The sequence below is a fragment of the Melopsittacus undulatus genome, chromosome 6 (assembly GCF_012275295.1).
Source record: "Melopsittacus undulatus isolate bMelUnd1 chromosome 6, bMelUnd1.mat.Z, whole genome shotgun sequence".
In the NCBI taxonomy this organism is placed as follows: domain Eukaryota; kingdom Metazoa; phylum Chordata; class Aves; order Psittaciformes; family Psittaculidae; genus Melopsittacus; species Melopsittacus undulatus.
Window position 1 is genome coordinate 51,719,458 of NC_047532.1, and position 14,666 is coordinate 51,734,123.

Below are 14,666 nucleotides of genomic sequence, written 5' to 3' on the forward strand. Positions count from 1 at the left end.
TCCAATGCCATCCTCCCGAAATCTTCTCCATGTTTCTTGCATCACAGAGCCTTGGTAGTCTTCTGTTCATGGCAGTGGGAGTGAACAGTCCCTGTATAGCCCAGGATGTAGGCAAAGAGTGGGGCAGGGAGCAGGGACTTGTTTCTCCTTGCTGGGCATCTACCTGATGCAGACAAGGAGCTTGTAGGCACCTTCAGCCTGGAACAACTGCTTGTCCCTGAGGAAAGATTAGAAGAGAGGTGGCAACATACTCTATGAGCTAATTTCTCATGATGATAGATCATAGAATGGTTTGGGTTGGAAGGGACCTTAAAAAATCACCTAGTCCCAACCCCCCTGCCATAGGGAGTGATATCATCCACTAGATCAGGATACTCAAGCCCTCACCCAACCTGCCCTTGAGCACTTCCATGGTGCTTGTTTTCTACAAGATGAGGAACCTCTCTCCCCCAGGAGACAGGAGGGTTCCAGCCTGCTATCACCTGCAACACCCCCTGAGGTCTTGATTGCAGAAGGTGCTGCCCCTCTGCCATCTCCCAGGCAGACACCTGGAGACCCTGGGTGCAGCCGCCACTCTTCATGCTCATGCAACACAGGAGCAGCAAGGTCTTTTCATCATAAATGAGGAGATGCTGCCCCAGGACCGCAACTCCTGTCCCCTTTTGCAGTTTAACAAGGAGAAACAAGGTGTCTTGAGTTAAACAGGCTCTTTGCATGCAGATGGCAGAGTCCACATGTTGCACCGTGAGCTGGTGGCAGATCCAGTCCCGATTACAACCGTGGATCCCTTCAGTGCCTGCCTCAGGCCTGCCCATCCTAGGCTTCAGTTTTCTCAGAGGTGGTGGCGGGCGGCTCCGGTTGACGTCAATGCAATTGCGTTATTCCTGCTGAAATGAGGGCCATGCTGTCTGCCCCGGCTGAGCCCACTCAGAGCGCGTTTGGCATACATTAGGTTGGGTGAGATGGATTGCTCAGCTCCTAACTAGGACAGATAGATAAGGATAATGGATGAATGGTCAAAGAGCAACTGTGCTTTAGGCAGATGAATAAATCACTTTGTTCATATACAAACAGGAGATGCCAGCGGGACTCAGCTTTCAAATCAGGGTGCATCCAATTCAAGCCCTACAATTGTGTTTAAGGATATAAAAGCCATCTGAAATGGACTCAGTTAATTGAGGAAATCCCACTCATAGTGCTCTTGCGACAGAGCCAGTGTCACCCAGCATGTGGTGCTTGGCTGAGAGTCACAGTTCCTCTGGTCCCTTGGGAATCTCCATCCTGAGATTCCACGTCCCCATGCCACCTTTCCTGGGGAAGAAGACATGCCCAGGAAAAGGAGAGGGGCAACATCTTCCTGCTGAGAGGGGCTGTCTGCAAGACCTGCCTTCCCATTTCCTACTTGTCTGCACCAACCACAGACTACCAGTTACAAATGGTTGCATTCTAGGAGAAGGGAGAATCTTCATGAGGCTTTGAAGTGCATGTAGTGCCCTTAGTTTCAAAGGATGCTCAGCTCTGGCGTCTCCAGCATCTGGAGATGGAGGGATGGGGTGATGCAGGGCCACCATTGGGGATGCATCTCTAGCCTGTCCTTCTCATGCTGCAGAGCATTGCATTTATTCACAGCAACTTGTGTGCTCAGCAGGATGGCATCCACCAGGTTCTCAGCCTGTGACACGGAGACATCTTTGCCACCCCGAGAGGTGGACAGTGTGTGTCTGGTTTCAGTGATTTTGGCACAGGAGTTGTGGTGGTTCCCATGGGTGTCTCATCCTGTCAGGATCCATGGAAATGCCACAGCAGCTGTGGATCATAGAGGAGAACAAGACCTCAAGTCTGTGCAGGGAGAGGGCAAGCTCTCATTGCCCACCCAGGGCAAGGGGCAACCCATGATCTACTTTAACAGGAGCACCTGATGTATTGTCACTGCAAAGGCATTGCTCACAGAAAGCAGCTGGCCAGGGTGTCCCTGCAGATATCCTCTCATGCCCCACACTGGGCTTGGGCAAATTCTTGGTGCCCATGAACACCTCATACATCCATGCCCTCTCTGCATATGCCCAGGCTTCATCAGAAACTCCTTCTGAGCTGTCATCCCCAAATAACCACACTGGTGGGTCTGTTTCATGGTGCTGGGGCTACCATGGCTGCTCCCCCATGACAAACCACAAGAGCCAGCAATTAGGGGCTACCTCAATTAGGCTTCACTCACACCACCAGCTACCAGGTTGTCCTTGGCAGCCCAGCTCGAGATGCTTCTTGCCTTCCTCCAAGGGCTGAAGTAAGCCCTGAAAGACACTGGGAGCCAGCCAATGGTATCTGTTTCGTCATCCATCCTTTAATTTCCCCCCAGCAATGGAGCAAGCCGGGGCAATGCTTTGGCCATCCCCTCTCAGAAGCCAGGGTCCTGGATGTAATTCTGCTCCCTTACCAAAAGCTGATCCAATCCCTTCCCACCAACCACCCCCTCCTTCACTGCCTTAATAACCCTCTGATGAATCTCAGAAGGAACCAGAAATGTGGGAATGGCAGATGGGGAACAGAGCATGAATATTAATTAGCAACGAGTTCCAAACAGAGGACTTTAATTACATTAAGAGCGGAGGCTCAGAGGCAGTGACTTACTTCCTGCTGTAAATCTGTTGACAGGTCATTTGCCACAGCGGTGTCAGTCTCCTTAATGAATGAACATACACATTTGCAGGGCTGGTGTATGGAGGGAAATAGGGTCTTGCTTCCAAAAATGCAAAGGCAAGCTGCTGTGCCAGCGAGAGGGCTTCACCCGTGGGGTGGATGCAGGGAAATAATTATTAGTATAATTACCTGGTAATAACACTCCCGTTCTGGGAGCCGGGAGCTCTGCTCGTGGGGCTGGAAACCTCCCGAGAGTGAGCCAGACGGGCCGCTTTGTTATATGTGGTCTGGTCACTGGGGGGAGACCAAGAACCGCAGCACCTTCGCCGGGGATCGGGTGGGTGCCATGTACCTGCACCGCTGCCTGCCTTGGGCACAGGCACCTGAGGATCACCCTCGCTGCGGGGTTTCACTAGCCCCCACGGGGCTCACGGTGGTCTCATGGTGAGGTGGGACGTATCTCAGCCTCCAGGTTGCTGGTGGTGCTTTGGCAACTGGGCAGGAGAAATCAGTGCTGCAAGGGCAGGAGGGCTAGCAAAAAACACCCCATCTAGCCACGAGCCTGTCTCAGCCCCTGGGCAGCAGCAGGTGGAAGAGCAGTTTCCCCAGCACAGTTTAACCACCTTCCCCGAGAGCAAGGCAAACTGATACGGGGCAATTTCTGTAACCAGCAAATGGGTCTTTCTGTTTTAATCTCAAACTGGAATGGGACAACAATACTGCTAAATGGCCCCTTATGGGAACAACTCTATCTATACTACGGGATTTTGCTGGATGTGTTTGGCCTGAGGTTTTCTGCACTGCTAACCACACTGAACTAAGAGGGTCACATGAGTGCCAATATGCTGATATCCCAGCAAGGCGAAGCTTTAACTTTGTCCTCCTTCATCCCAGATGCTTTGGACTGTTGGCATGTTCATCCTGAGACCCCTACAGTGCTGGAGAGCTGTGCTCTGGCAAGGGGCAGCGCTCACCACAGACTCTTTCTGGTGAGTCTGATGGGCAATAGGTGTTGCTCAAGGGACTGCTGCATTCTTGGAGCTCCTGAACCTTGGCCCAGTGCTCCCAGTCCTATGGTGGGGAGCAGTGTGGAACATGGTGAGTTTTCAGGATCTCCAGGGCCTGGGGGAAGACAAGAAAGGAAAAGACCACTCTGGGTGATGCTGGCAGAGCTGCAGTGTTGGGCACAGTGGTGTGGGCTGCAGGAAAGAGATAATGCTGGGTGCACACACTGAGCTGCAAGGGACTTGAGCAAGAGGTTCAGGAGCTGGAGGCTTGCACAGGGAGAGCATGCCAGCAAATATCCTCTCATCTCCATGCTTACCTGGAACAACCCTGCCTGGTGGGTCTGTACTCATCCAAAGTGATGTTACTGATTTTGCTGGCTCGCCCTGGACCAAGACTCCCACTCTTGTGCTTCTTGCCAGCATAGTGAGGCTGGCAGAAGCTGGAAGTGCTGCTGGCCAGCTCTGACAGCAGCATGGGAATGAGCTCGGAGATAGCCCTGCATAACTCTCGGCACAGCAGGGATCACTCGTCCATCTACAGCTCCAAACAAAGCCACAGAAATAGCTAGGGAAAAACCTGACCTAGAGATGAAGCCTAGCAGAGCTAATTAGGTTTGGCTGAGCCAAGATAAAGACTACAAGAGCAGGCTACAAATATGCAGTGTGTTTTAGCAGGAAGACACTGATTTGGAAGGGGTTGTCCTTGCCATCAAGGACTTGTCCTGTCAAATGCCTTCGTGCCCATACCTTTCCCTTCTCTGCTCAGTAGTGACGGTGAGTGTGAGCACCCTGGATTGAAATCATCTTGAAGTGTCACCAGGGTTGGGATCAGGTGGAAAATGCCACAGACATCTCCAAAGAAGTGCCTGTGCTTTCGAATGGGCCAAGGAAGTGGGCCATTGCTAGATACACTGAAGGCTAAAGGCTCAGGAGCATGAAGCCAAAGATTCCAGCCCTTACATGAGCTTCAACTAATGGGCATAGAAAGTACAATGTGGCAGAATACGCATCCCAGTGCCAGTCCTCCAGGAAATGGAGGTACCCATTCTGGTTGCAAAGGCTGGGGGAACCCACTCTCTTGGTGCCTCCAGCTCCCACCACCTGTGGTACCAAGGTACCAGGATGTCACTAGTGTGGACACCCAGGGCTGCTGGCACCTCCAACAACAGGGGTACGAAACCAAACTCATTACATAGTCATATAGGCAGTGTTTAGCAACCAAACTAAGAAGCAACTGGAAACTTGCTGGATAATGTGTGGTGACAGGGTTCATGTCTTTACCTCCTTCCTGGTCCAGTAATAAACAAAAGGAGTCTTCACCAGCCTGTGACAGCCACCTTTTCCTCTTGGTTGAGAAGAGCATATGTTTGTGTGCATGCTTATTGTTTCTTTCAACTGTTCTCCAGGGCTCCAGCCTGCCCTGAGGTGGGACACAAATGAACTGGGTGGTGCAGGTCCATGGCACAGACTCAAGCTGGAGGCTGCGAGCTGCCTGTTGGCACGTGGATTCCTCCCCCTCGCTGCCCTGCCTGTGGCTCTTTTGGCAAGTCTCTGCTAACAGTGAGTGGGGAGGGCAAAGGTGTTTCCTTGTTGTGGTGAACTTACCCAACTCCCAAACACTTAAAGCCCTGCTAGCCAGCTTCTAGGAGTGGAGTCTGGCTCTTTCATGCTTCTTTTTATTGCTCACTGCCAAGTTACGAAGCAGGTTCTTCCCACTGGCCCAGGAGCAGGATAGAAGGTGTCACCATGACAGTGTGTTTTGGACCAGCAAATCACTTTACCTTAAGGCCAGAGGCAGCAAAGTTAAAAGATACATCAACTTTGCCTCCACTCCAGCCAATGTTCTCATTTGATCCTGCACCATTTCTTCTTGCAGTACCTGCTCCCTGGCTCAGGTCAGATGGAGAGATGTTAAAACATCTTCAGGCATTTGAGCTGCTGAGATTTGCATCTGCTAAGCTGCCATACCAGGGTGGCACGAGCCCTTACCCCCTCCTCTTGTCCTTCAGATACCTGTTCACTCTGTGTCTTATCAACTGGCTCTAGTAAATGGCTTTTTTTGTCTGGGTGACACATGGGAAGTATATATAAATGCAAGAGGCAGAGCGAAGGCTATCTGGAGATGGCGAAACATGTTTGTACAAGTAATTGCTCTGACACTCCTGCAAGGAAAGTCATGCTCAGCTAGGGAAGAGATGCTGTCATGTGAGCAGCACATCCAAGGAGAACTAGCAAACATGTTCACACGGACATGGGAATGGTGAGTATGCAGCAAGGTCATGTGATTATTCCACCTGGATTTATTGCTGGAGCTGCCATGAGCATGGTGCTCTCCTGGAGCTCCTGACAGCAGATCTTGGCTCTGCTGGGGTGGAATTTTGGAAGCCTAAGTCTGTCCCTGCTGTGTTTGCACCAATATGCTCCTCCCATGGGTGCCTGCGGAGCTCACCTCCTCCTCCAGGATCCTGCCTCTGCTGCTGCCACAGGAGCTGTGCAGTACTGTGCCTCTCCCATCCTGTCTCTTTGGCACACTTCCCACCCAGCAGAATATGGAGATGCACTTGAATAATCCAGATTTAATGGGGCTGAAACTCCCCAAAGACAGTGGTGGAGTGGAAGTGAGAGGCTGATTCCCTTTCTCCCCCTGCTTTTTCATGTACATTTTTCCTCGGTGGCTGCTGGAGGAGCTACATTACGTAAAGGCAGGTAAGTTCCTGCCTTTTGTGAGCGGTTGGGATAATTTTCAGTATCTGAGACATCCCATCTGGCAAAGGTCGTGCTCTGTTCTCTGGATGGTCTTAATCTGGCATCTGCAAGTTCTTGGTGAAGTGCAAAACTCCAGGATGCGGAAAGACCCCTGGAGGCTATTGTGTAGGGAAAAATGTCTTCCCTATGTAGAGATGTAAGTGTGCTGTTGAGCATTTGCATCATCTTCACTTCCTAACTGGAAGTAAACAGGTTTTACTGGAGGCTTGCAAGAGCCCTCCATATCACAGCTCTGCTACAGCTTGGGGTTTCAGTGTGACATCCAAGGCTGCTCCAAAATAGCTGCTCCTGATGATGTTACACCAAACCAGTTTCAAAGTGCCTTCAAAGCCCAAATAAGTACCTGGCTAATTAGCTTCCTCCATGGGCTCTTACCATCTCTGCAGCCATGGGGGTGCCTCCCACTGTCTGCAGGTTGCATGATTCAGAACAAAGGGGAGTAGGCAGATGTAGGGTATGAGGATGTGGAGCCGCCATATCCTTAGCTGGTTGTTCTTTGCTATTATTTAAAGTTCATTCCTTGGCTCTGTTGCCAAAGGAGTTGAGGTTGCGTACATGGCTTGTTGAATTCTTGAGGTGAGTATAGACAAATTCAGCAGAGGGCCTTGGAGAACCTGTTGTCACCAAACTCATGGGACTGAGCAGCGTGGGGAAACCATACTAGGTGTGGGTTGTGGGGAGCCCAGCATTACTGTCAGACCTTGGAGAATCCAGGTGAAAGAGGGTGTGGGAGGGCCCCCTGGTTGTCTCTTGTCCCTGACAAGATGTACCCAACTACAAGGCACAAACGCACAAGAGATGGAAAGCTTTGCTGCTGGATTTTCAGTGTTGGCTGGGGACTCCTGCCGGCACTGGCACTGGCAGCGACCTCACACCACGGCTTATCTCCAGACCTACCAGAAGCAGGAAACTCAGCGAGTTCCCAGGCAAACCTCTGGTGCCGGAGGCCAGCATCTCTGACCTTTGGGGGTCCTGAGCGTTTGAACAGACTCCTAATCTGCTTGGGAAAAGCAGGCAAACTCAGGAGGGAGAGGAGGGAGGGCTGGGGCTGTGCCTGGAGCAGGGTCGGCTGACGCTTGTGGCTTTGATTGCTGAGGCTTGCTGTCTCAGGCTCACGGGATTTGCTGCCCGGCCATGAACAAAAGAGCTGGATTCTTCTGGAGCCCTAATTCCCATGTCAAGATCACCAGAGTTTTCCCGAGGAGGAGTGGAGGGCAAGGAAGGCTTTTGCTGATGGCTTTTGACAGCCACGGGGAACAGCACAGCTCTGCCTCTGCTCCAGCTAAAATGCTGCTCTTCACCTTCCCCTGGCGTGGGCTGACCCTGCACTGAGAACCCCACCCCTGTTCTGGGGTCACCCCAATGCCCTGCCTCAGCATCTCACTTTGATGGGGTTTCCCCCTTCCCTGCCTCCTTCCAGAGACTCCTGGCCAGGGGCTTGACATGGGGTCCCTGCCTAATGCTGGCAGTCGGCCTGATTCAGTCCTCACCCCAGGTAACTCTGACTGGAAACACCTGCAGCCCAGAGGGTCCAAAAAGTGGGGACATACCAGGAAGGACAATGCATGGGGAAGGGACAAGGAACATTCAGCCAAACCTACCTACCCTCTGCCACAACTTTGTCTTTGTTTTTGTCATTTGATGTCCTTTGTCTTACTCCTGAGCTTCAATAGATTTGAACTGCAGCTAGATCCTGCCTGGGATGATCCCTGAGAGATGCAGGGCCATTTCATTCCTCAGCCAAGGCAGTCTGGCTCTGAGCTGGGACCTCTTAACAGATGCCCACCTGGCTTCCCTGAGAGACAGAAAACATGTTGAAGGTGCATTGCCTCAAGTGCATCCTCAAATCCATTACCTTATGTCCAGATCCAGTCTTCACTTTGCATGCAGCAAAATCATCAAACTGGTCAAGCTAATTGCCTTATTTTTTTTTATTTTTATCTTTTATTTTTTTAAACAAAGAAGAACTATCCAAACCACAGGAATTTACTCTCTAGCTTGCAGTGGTGCTGGGATGAGAACAGCATCCTGGTGTCTCTGCTCTCCAGATGCTGACCCAGTCCAGTGAGGTGCCCCTATGTCCTGCTCTCCCCAGCCTCTCTAACCTCCTCTGGGCCCTGCCTTAGCAGTAGCTGCAAGGGGAACGTGTCTGCATGTGGATGGAGAGGATGCTGGAGCCAGTGCTGGGTAATGATTCATGCATTCAGCTGCCTACTCTGGTGGTTCCTTAAATCCAGCCAGGCTTGGGCACGAAGAGCTGGAGGCTTGGTGTGGCAGGGAGCCTTCCTTGGCTCTTGCCCATCTCTCCTTCAAAAAGGAGGTTCCTTGGTGGGCTTTGAAGCTCCGGCAGTGTACCAGCCCAAAAGACAGTAGAGCTATTTGTTTGTGGGTGTCATTTGTCAAGTGAGTGGCTTAGTCCAGGCCAGAGCCTATATATAGCGGCCTCACTTGGGTGCATTTTTGGAGGGTTTTATTGCTCTGATGCTGGATTCATCCCAGCCAGGCTGTCCCAGAGGAGGCAGCACTACTGAGCCTCATTGATAGCAGCACACACTGCTGAGGGTCTTGTGGTCTTGCTTCTTTGGAGTATGCGATCTGATGACGGGGTAGGGCATGGTGTTGTGTGGCAAGATGATTAATAACAGCTTAATAAGGTCACTACCATTAAAAATAAACTGTCCCTTGGGATCCTCTCTTATCAGGCCCTAGTAGACAGGGCTATCAGGAGCTCAGTTCATTCCTGAATGAACACGCATATTGCTTGCTAGCCTTGGCCCCAGGATAATACTCTTGTTGGGCCACCTCATCAGTGCCAAGTGCCAAGCAGGGTTATCTCCATACCTGCACTGCTGGCAGATGGACACCAGTGTGTTTGGTGCAGGCAGGAGAGCCACAGAACTCATCTCACCACCTCGACATGAGGAATAGGTGTTCATGTTGTCCTTGGACATGCTTCATGCCCCAAAGGTCCTTTGGAGCTTCTTGAGCTCCTTTGCATGAGCCATTCCTACTCTGTCTGGCCTTGTTCACCCTCTGTACCTTTCTCTCTGCACACCTCCAGCCCAGCCTCACCATGCCCTTACCTCTCCACATGCTTACACCTACCTTTCTCCTTTCTGTGGGGCTGGTGGAGCACTGTGCTCACTCCTCTTAACCCTCAAGTTTTTTCTAGCACTATCTTTTTCTATCTCCCCCCAAGAAGGCATCAGCCCCCCCTCCACCTCCTTCCATCACCCTCCCACCTCAAGAAGACAAAAAACCCCAACCTCAACCCCATGCAGCCAGCTCCTGCTGTTTGTTCTTAAATCCCTTCCCTCCTGCCTCGCTGGTTTGAAAGCCTGTACCCTGGAAGGGGCCTCCCAGCTTTCGCTGGCAACCCTGCTTCAGACTGACCGCCACAGATAGTGTTTGAGAGTGCAAAAAGAAGTATATATAAAATAATAATAATAATGAAAAGAAAAAAAATCCCTTCTTGCTGAATCTCCTTGCTGAAGTTCTCCCAGTCTCCCATGCTGCATGCTGGTGCAATGGCATCTTGGGAACCAAGGGGAAACTTTGGGGGCTTGTTTTCTCAACCACATGCTTGGAGCAGCGGTGCCATATCCTCTGGCAGGATGGTAGGTGAGGTGCACCTTACACCAATGCCTGCTCCCTTGTTGCATCAAGAGGGATTTTGTGGGGCTTTGAAAGTGGCTCTTTTCCATCTTGCCCAGATAAGGCACCTCCATCCCACTTTTCCACATGTCTCAGACAGACAGGACTATTGTTCAGGAAAGGGGAAAAAATAAAGGGGTGAAATAGCAGCAAAATCTCTGGCTGAGAGTGATTCCTCCACACACACTGAGCCCAAGACCACCTCTCCCTTCACTGAGTGAGGGCTGAGGAGGGGTATCCCCTCCTCTCACCTTCTTTTGCTCCCCCCTAGGTGATGGAGGTGGAGGATGGAGGTGAGGTGTTCAGACAGATATCACACCGCAAGCTACAACAGGAGAAAACACGGGCACGTTTCAACTTTAGAAAGACAAAAAACAAACTGAAACAAGAAAACCAATCAAAGAACACAAAACCCAAAAACAATAAAGAAAAAGAAAAGGAAAAGAAAAGAAAAAAAAAAGAAAAAAAAAAGGAAAAGAAAATAAAATAAACCAAGTGCTGGAGTGCCAAGCAGAGGAAAGAGAGCGGTAGCGAGCGGAGCTATGGGGAAGGCTGCTGGGGCAACCCAAGAGGAGCCCAGGCGGCAAGGGGTGATAACGGCAGGGACCAGGCAGGTGCTGCCGGTGCTGCTGCGAAGTCCCGGGGGCGGGGAGGAGATGCGGAGGGGACCCAATGCATCCCCTCTCCGTCAGCCTCCTGAGCAGCGCCCGGGAGGGCGGAGGGAAGGGAGGGCGATGCTCCGCTCGGGGTTTATTAGATTGGACATAATCATCTTTAAATAAGGCAGCCCCCCCCTCCACACCCCTCGGTGGGGTGGGGGGGGAGCGGAGCGCCTCGGGGCTTTCTAGATAAGGGCGCCTAACGCATCCCCCGCTCCCGCAGGCAGAGCCGGGCAGCACAGAGAGCCGCTTAGGGGCAGCCGTGCCCCGGGAACCCCGGCTGCAGATAGAAGGGGGGTCCCCGCCGCGGTGCTCTCGCCTTCCTTCTCCTCCTCCTCTTCCTCCTCCTCCTCTCGCAGGAGCAGAGGGGAGGAGAGCGGTGCCGGGGAAAAGTTGGGGGCAGCGGCTCCGGGGGAGGATGCCCCGGCGCTGCCGCCCGCCGCCCCCCTGAGCGCCCCCCTCCCCCGGGGCTGCCCCCCCCCCAACACTTTGTGCCCTAGGAAGATGCTGCGCGGCGGGGCCCCCCTGGCCGCGCTGCTGCTGACGGCGCTCAGCCTGGCCCGCGGGTACCCTCGGCCCCCCGACCCCCCGCCGGCCTCCGGCTGCGGGATTGAGGCGCCGAGCCGCCGTGCCATCCCCCCGCATCACCCTTACGGGCTGTACCCCCAGGGTCCCGGCGCGCACGGGGTGCTTGGCTCTGCCGCCCCTCCGGGCTCCGGGCGGCCGCGGGGCCGGAGACCGCGGGGAGCCGAGAGAGGCGGAGAGGAGCCGGGGGGCGAGTCGGACAGCCGGGTCCGGAGGGACAGGCAGTGGGGCCGGGGGCCGCAGGTGCCGAGCCCCCTCCGGGAGCGGCCGCTGCCCGCGCTGTACTTCTCCGGCGGCCGGGAGCAGCTGGCGGTGCGGCCAGAGGCACTGCCCGACATCCCGCGGGAGGAGTTCACCCTGGAGGTGTGGGTGAAGGCGGAGGGCGGACAGAACAACCCGGCCATCATCGCAGGTAAACCCCGTCCCGCCGGCGGGCAGGCAGGGAAGGATGGGGACCCGGCACTCCCCTCTCCCAACTTCCCCTTGGGGGGCTCGCCTGCCTTCTCTGCTGCGGCAGGTGACACCCCGCGCTCCCACCCGTGTCCTCAGCACCCTAGGCGTGAAATATTCCTCTTTCCCTTGAGACCAAACCCTAAAGCATCCCCTCCCCTCGCTTTCCCCTCCGCCCCGTCCTTCCAGCCCGGCCCCCCCCCCCCCGGCTCCTATCTAGTTTCTCCCTCTCCTACCGCCGGAAGCTGGAAGGTCCCTTTTGGGGACACGTTCCGCCAGACCCTCTCCTGAACATCCCCCTTCCTTCCTGAGGGCCGCAGACACTCCGGGGGCTGCCCGGGGCTCCCCGCTCCCCACCCTGCCCGGCCGGGCTCCCGGCGGGTCCCCGGGGCTGACGGCCGCACGGTGGCAGCCGCGCCGCACGCACGGCCCCGATCCCCGCGTCCCCCGACCCCAAGGGCTCTGCGGAGCGGCTCTCGGGGCAGAGGGCGGCCCCAGGTGCTTTCCTACCGGGAATTACCCGCTCACCCCGCCGAGCTAAGGAACAACCAAGGGATGAACAGGTCTTATGAGGAGTCGCTGAGGGAACTGGGGTTGTTTAGCCTGGAGAAAGGGAAGGCTCAAGGGGGGACCTTGTCACTTTCTACAACTACCTGAAAGGAGGCTGTAGCAAGATGGGTGTAAGTCTCTTCTCCCAGGCAACAATAGGACAAGAGGAAATGGCCTCAAGTTGTGCCAGGGGAGGTTTAGGTTAGGTATTAGGAAAAATTTCTTCACCAAAAGGTTTGTCAAGCGTTGGAACAGGCTTCCCAGGGAAGTGGTTGAGTCACGATCCCTGGAGTTACTTAAAAGATGTGTAGATGTGGTGCTTAGGGACACAGTTTAGGGTGGACTTGGAAGTTCTAGGTTTACAGTTGGACTCGATGAACTTAAAGGTCTTTTCCAACCTAAATGATTCTATGAGGAGACAAAGAGGACTGGCACCTGGACATGGAGTTGGGCAGATGTCATCTGCAGTGCTGATTCATGCAGCCTTGGAGTATGGATGTTTGTGGCAGGGCAGCACAGTGATGTCAGGCAGGGCTGGGAATGGGTGGCAGTGCCAGGATGTACCGCTCCCGTGGGATATCTGGGGTCTTCACAGTGGGGGCTGCCGCGTTTCTGTGCTGCCCCAGCCAAGTTGACTGGTTGGGGAAATCCTCTTTCTACCCTAACTCTCTCTCCACTGGCAATTGCTTCTCTGAACCTCCCTCTCCTTTGCTTGCTGCCCAGCCCATTTCGTTATCTCCCTGGCTTGTGGGGGAGATAGCTGCACCTTTGCTGTGGAGGAGGTAGGAGTGACAGGCAGAGGGGAAAAGCAACCGTGTACAAGGAATCTACCTAGTGTTCACCTTGCTGTCTGCCTTCCCACCAGGGTCCTTGCTGCCTTCCCAATGGCAGGCAGTAGTTCGGGATATACAGAGCACACTCCCCAGCCATTGCATTGGCAGCACAGCTGTTTGCATCTGGAGGTCTGCAGGTGTTGGGCCTTACTTTTCCCAGCTAGCCAGTGGATTTTTGTTGGTTTGGGTTTATTTTTTCTTTTATTTTTGATTTCCTCGCAGAGGGTGGGATGGTTGTTAGTGCTGATAGCACCTCCGTGAGCACTGGCACTCACTCCGGTAATATTGCCTGTCCTGCGTGCTCAGGATTTGAGTCAGGCCCAGGCACCTTCTGCTCTCTGAGTCACTGTCTCTTTCCCACCACCTCCCTGCAACCCGGACTGCAAGGCCCCAGGTGTGGGTAGTAAAGGGGGACAGACCATTGCTGATGGCATTTAATGTGAGCAGGTGATGCAGACAGCTGCCAACCCTTCGGCAGGTGCCGAGCCTGCCTCTGATCTGCTGCTCCTGCTCTGCCAGTAGAGAGGGGACTGAGCCATGGAATGGTCCAAAGCTGTGGAGGGGCTGGAGATGCTCCAGGTGTCCATGTGCGAGGGAGAGCAGGAGGAAAGGAAGGCAAAGTTGAGCACCTTCCAGTATCACTGCCTGGGAAATCAGGCCAGGCTGAGCAGCTCTGTCTGGGCAAAGTAAGCTGTCCTGTTGCCTCGTGTGACTGCTGCCTGGATTGAAGGGTCAGGAGTTGAGGCTTTGTTCTTGTAGATGTCACATTTCACCTTAGGGCCACCCTGGATGTGGCTGTTTATCCCTTTTAGCTCCTTCTGCGTGGGGGGATTTCTGCTGGGGAGCAACCCTAGTGCCCTACCGTGGCCAGTGCCTAATGAGAGATGCTGCTTTGAGTGTGGCCCTCACAAAATTGCACACTTCATCTCTTTGGAGGTTTTTTCTCCACCAGGCACCTTTCCTGGTAGACACTTCTCTCTTAATTATTATTTTTCTGCACTTTTGCCAACTCTTGTTTTAAACCAAAATCTACCACTCTAAGCCCTGATGAACATCACAAACCAGGTTAGAGCTTCACTTTCCCACTTGACCGATCAGAGGCAGAGCTGCACTCACGGGTGCTGAGGAGATCACCTTGCATCTCCTCTGCAAACAGCTCTTTCCCTTCCTGGTGGGTTGCCCCAAGACAAAATTCTTTGGCAAACTGCAGGGCCTTTAAACTAGGGCCCTGGTGGTTTCTTGTGGAGGCCCTAGGAAGATGCCAGGACCTGGTGCTGGATAGCTCTGCTTACAGTTCTGCAGTGGCTCCTGGCTCTGGGATGTGCTGTTCTGCCTGCATGTTCCTTCACTGGTGCTGTGCCAGAGATGGTATCCATGGCCATGTCTAGAGAGCACCAGCTGCTGCTGTAGTGGCTTTCCAGCCCCTCTTATAGAGCTGACCTTGATTTTACTTTCCTCCCTTTGAAGAAAGCTCCAGATCTGGTTTTAGGCTTGCTTAATATTCTTTTGGCAGATTTTTGAATTTG

The 14,666-nt window shown here is 53.6% G+C and overlaps 1 protein-coding gene across 1 annotated transcript in view; it reads left to right on the top strand.

Moving 5' to 3' along the window:
• The first annotated feature begins 11,227 nt into the window (after positions 1-11,227).
• The window catches only part of PAPPA2 (pappalysin 2), an 86,432-nt gene continuing 82,993 nt past the window's right edge, over positions 11,228-14,666 (top strand). The window contains exon 1 of the mRNA XM_034063795.1: positions 11,228-11,720. Within this exon, the coding sequence (XP_033919686.1) occupies positions 11,228-11,720 (493 nt within the window). The remainder of the gene's footprint in view (positions 11,721-14,666) is intronic.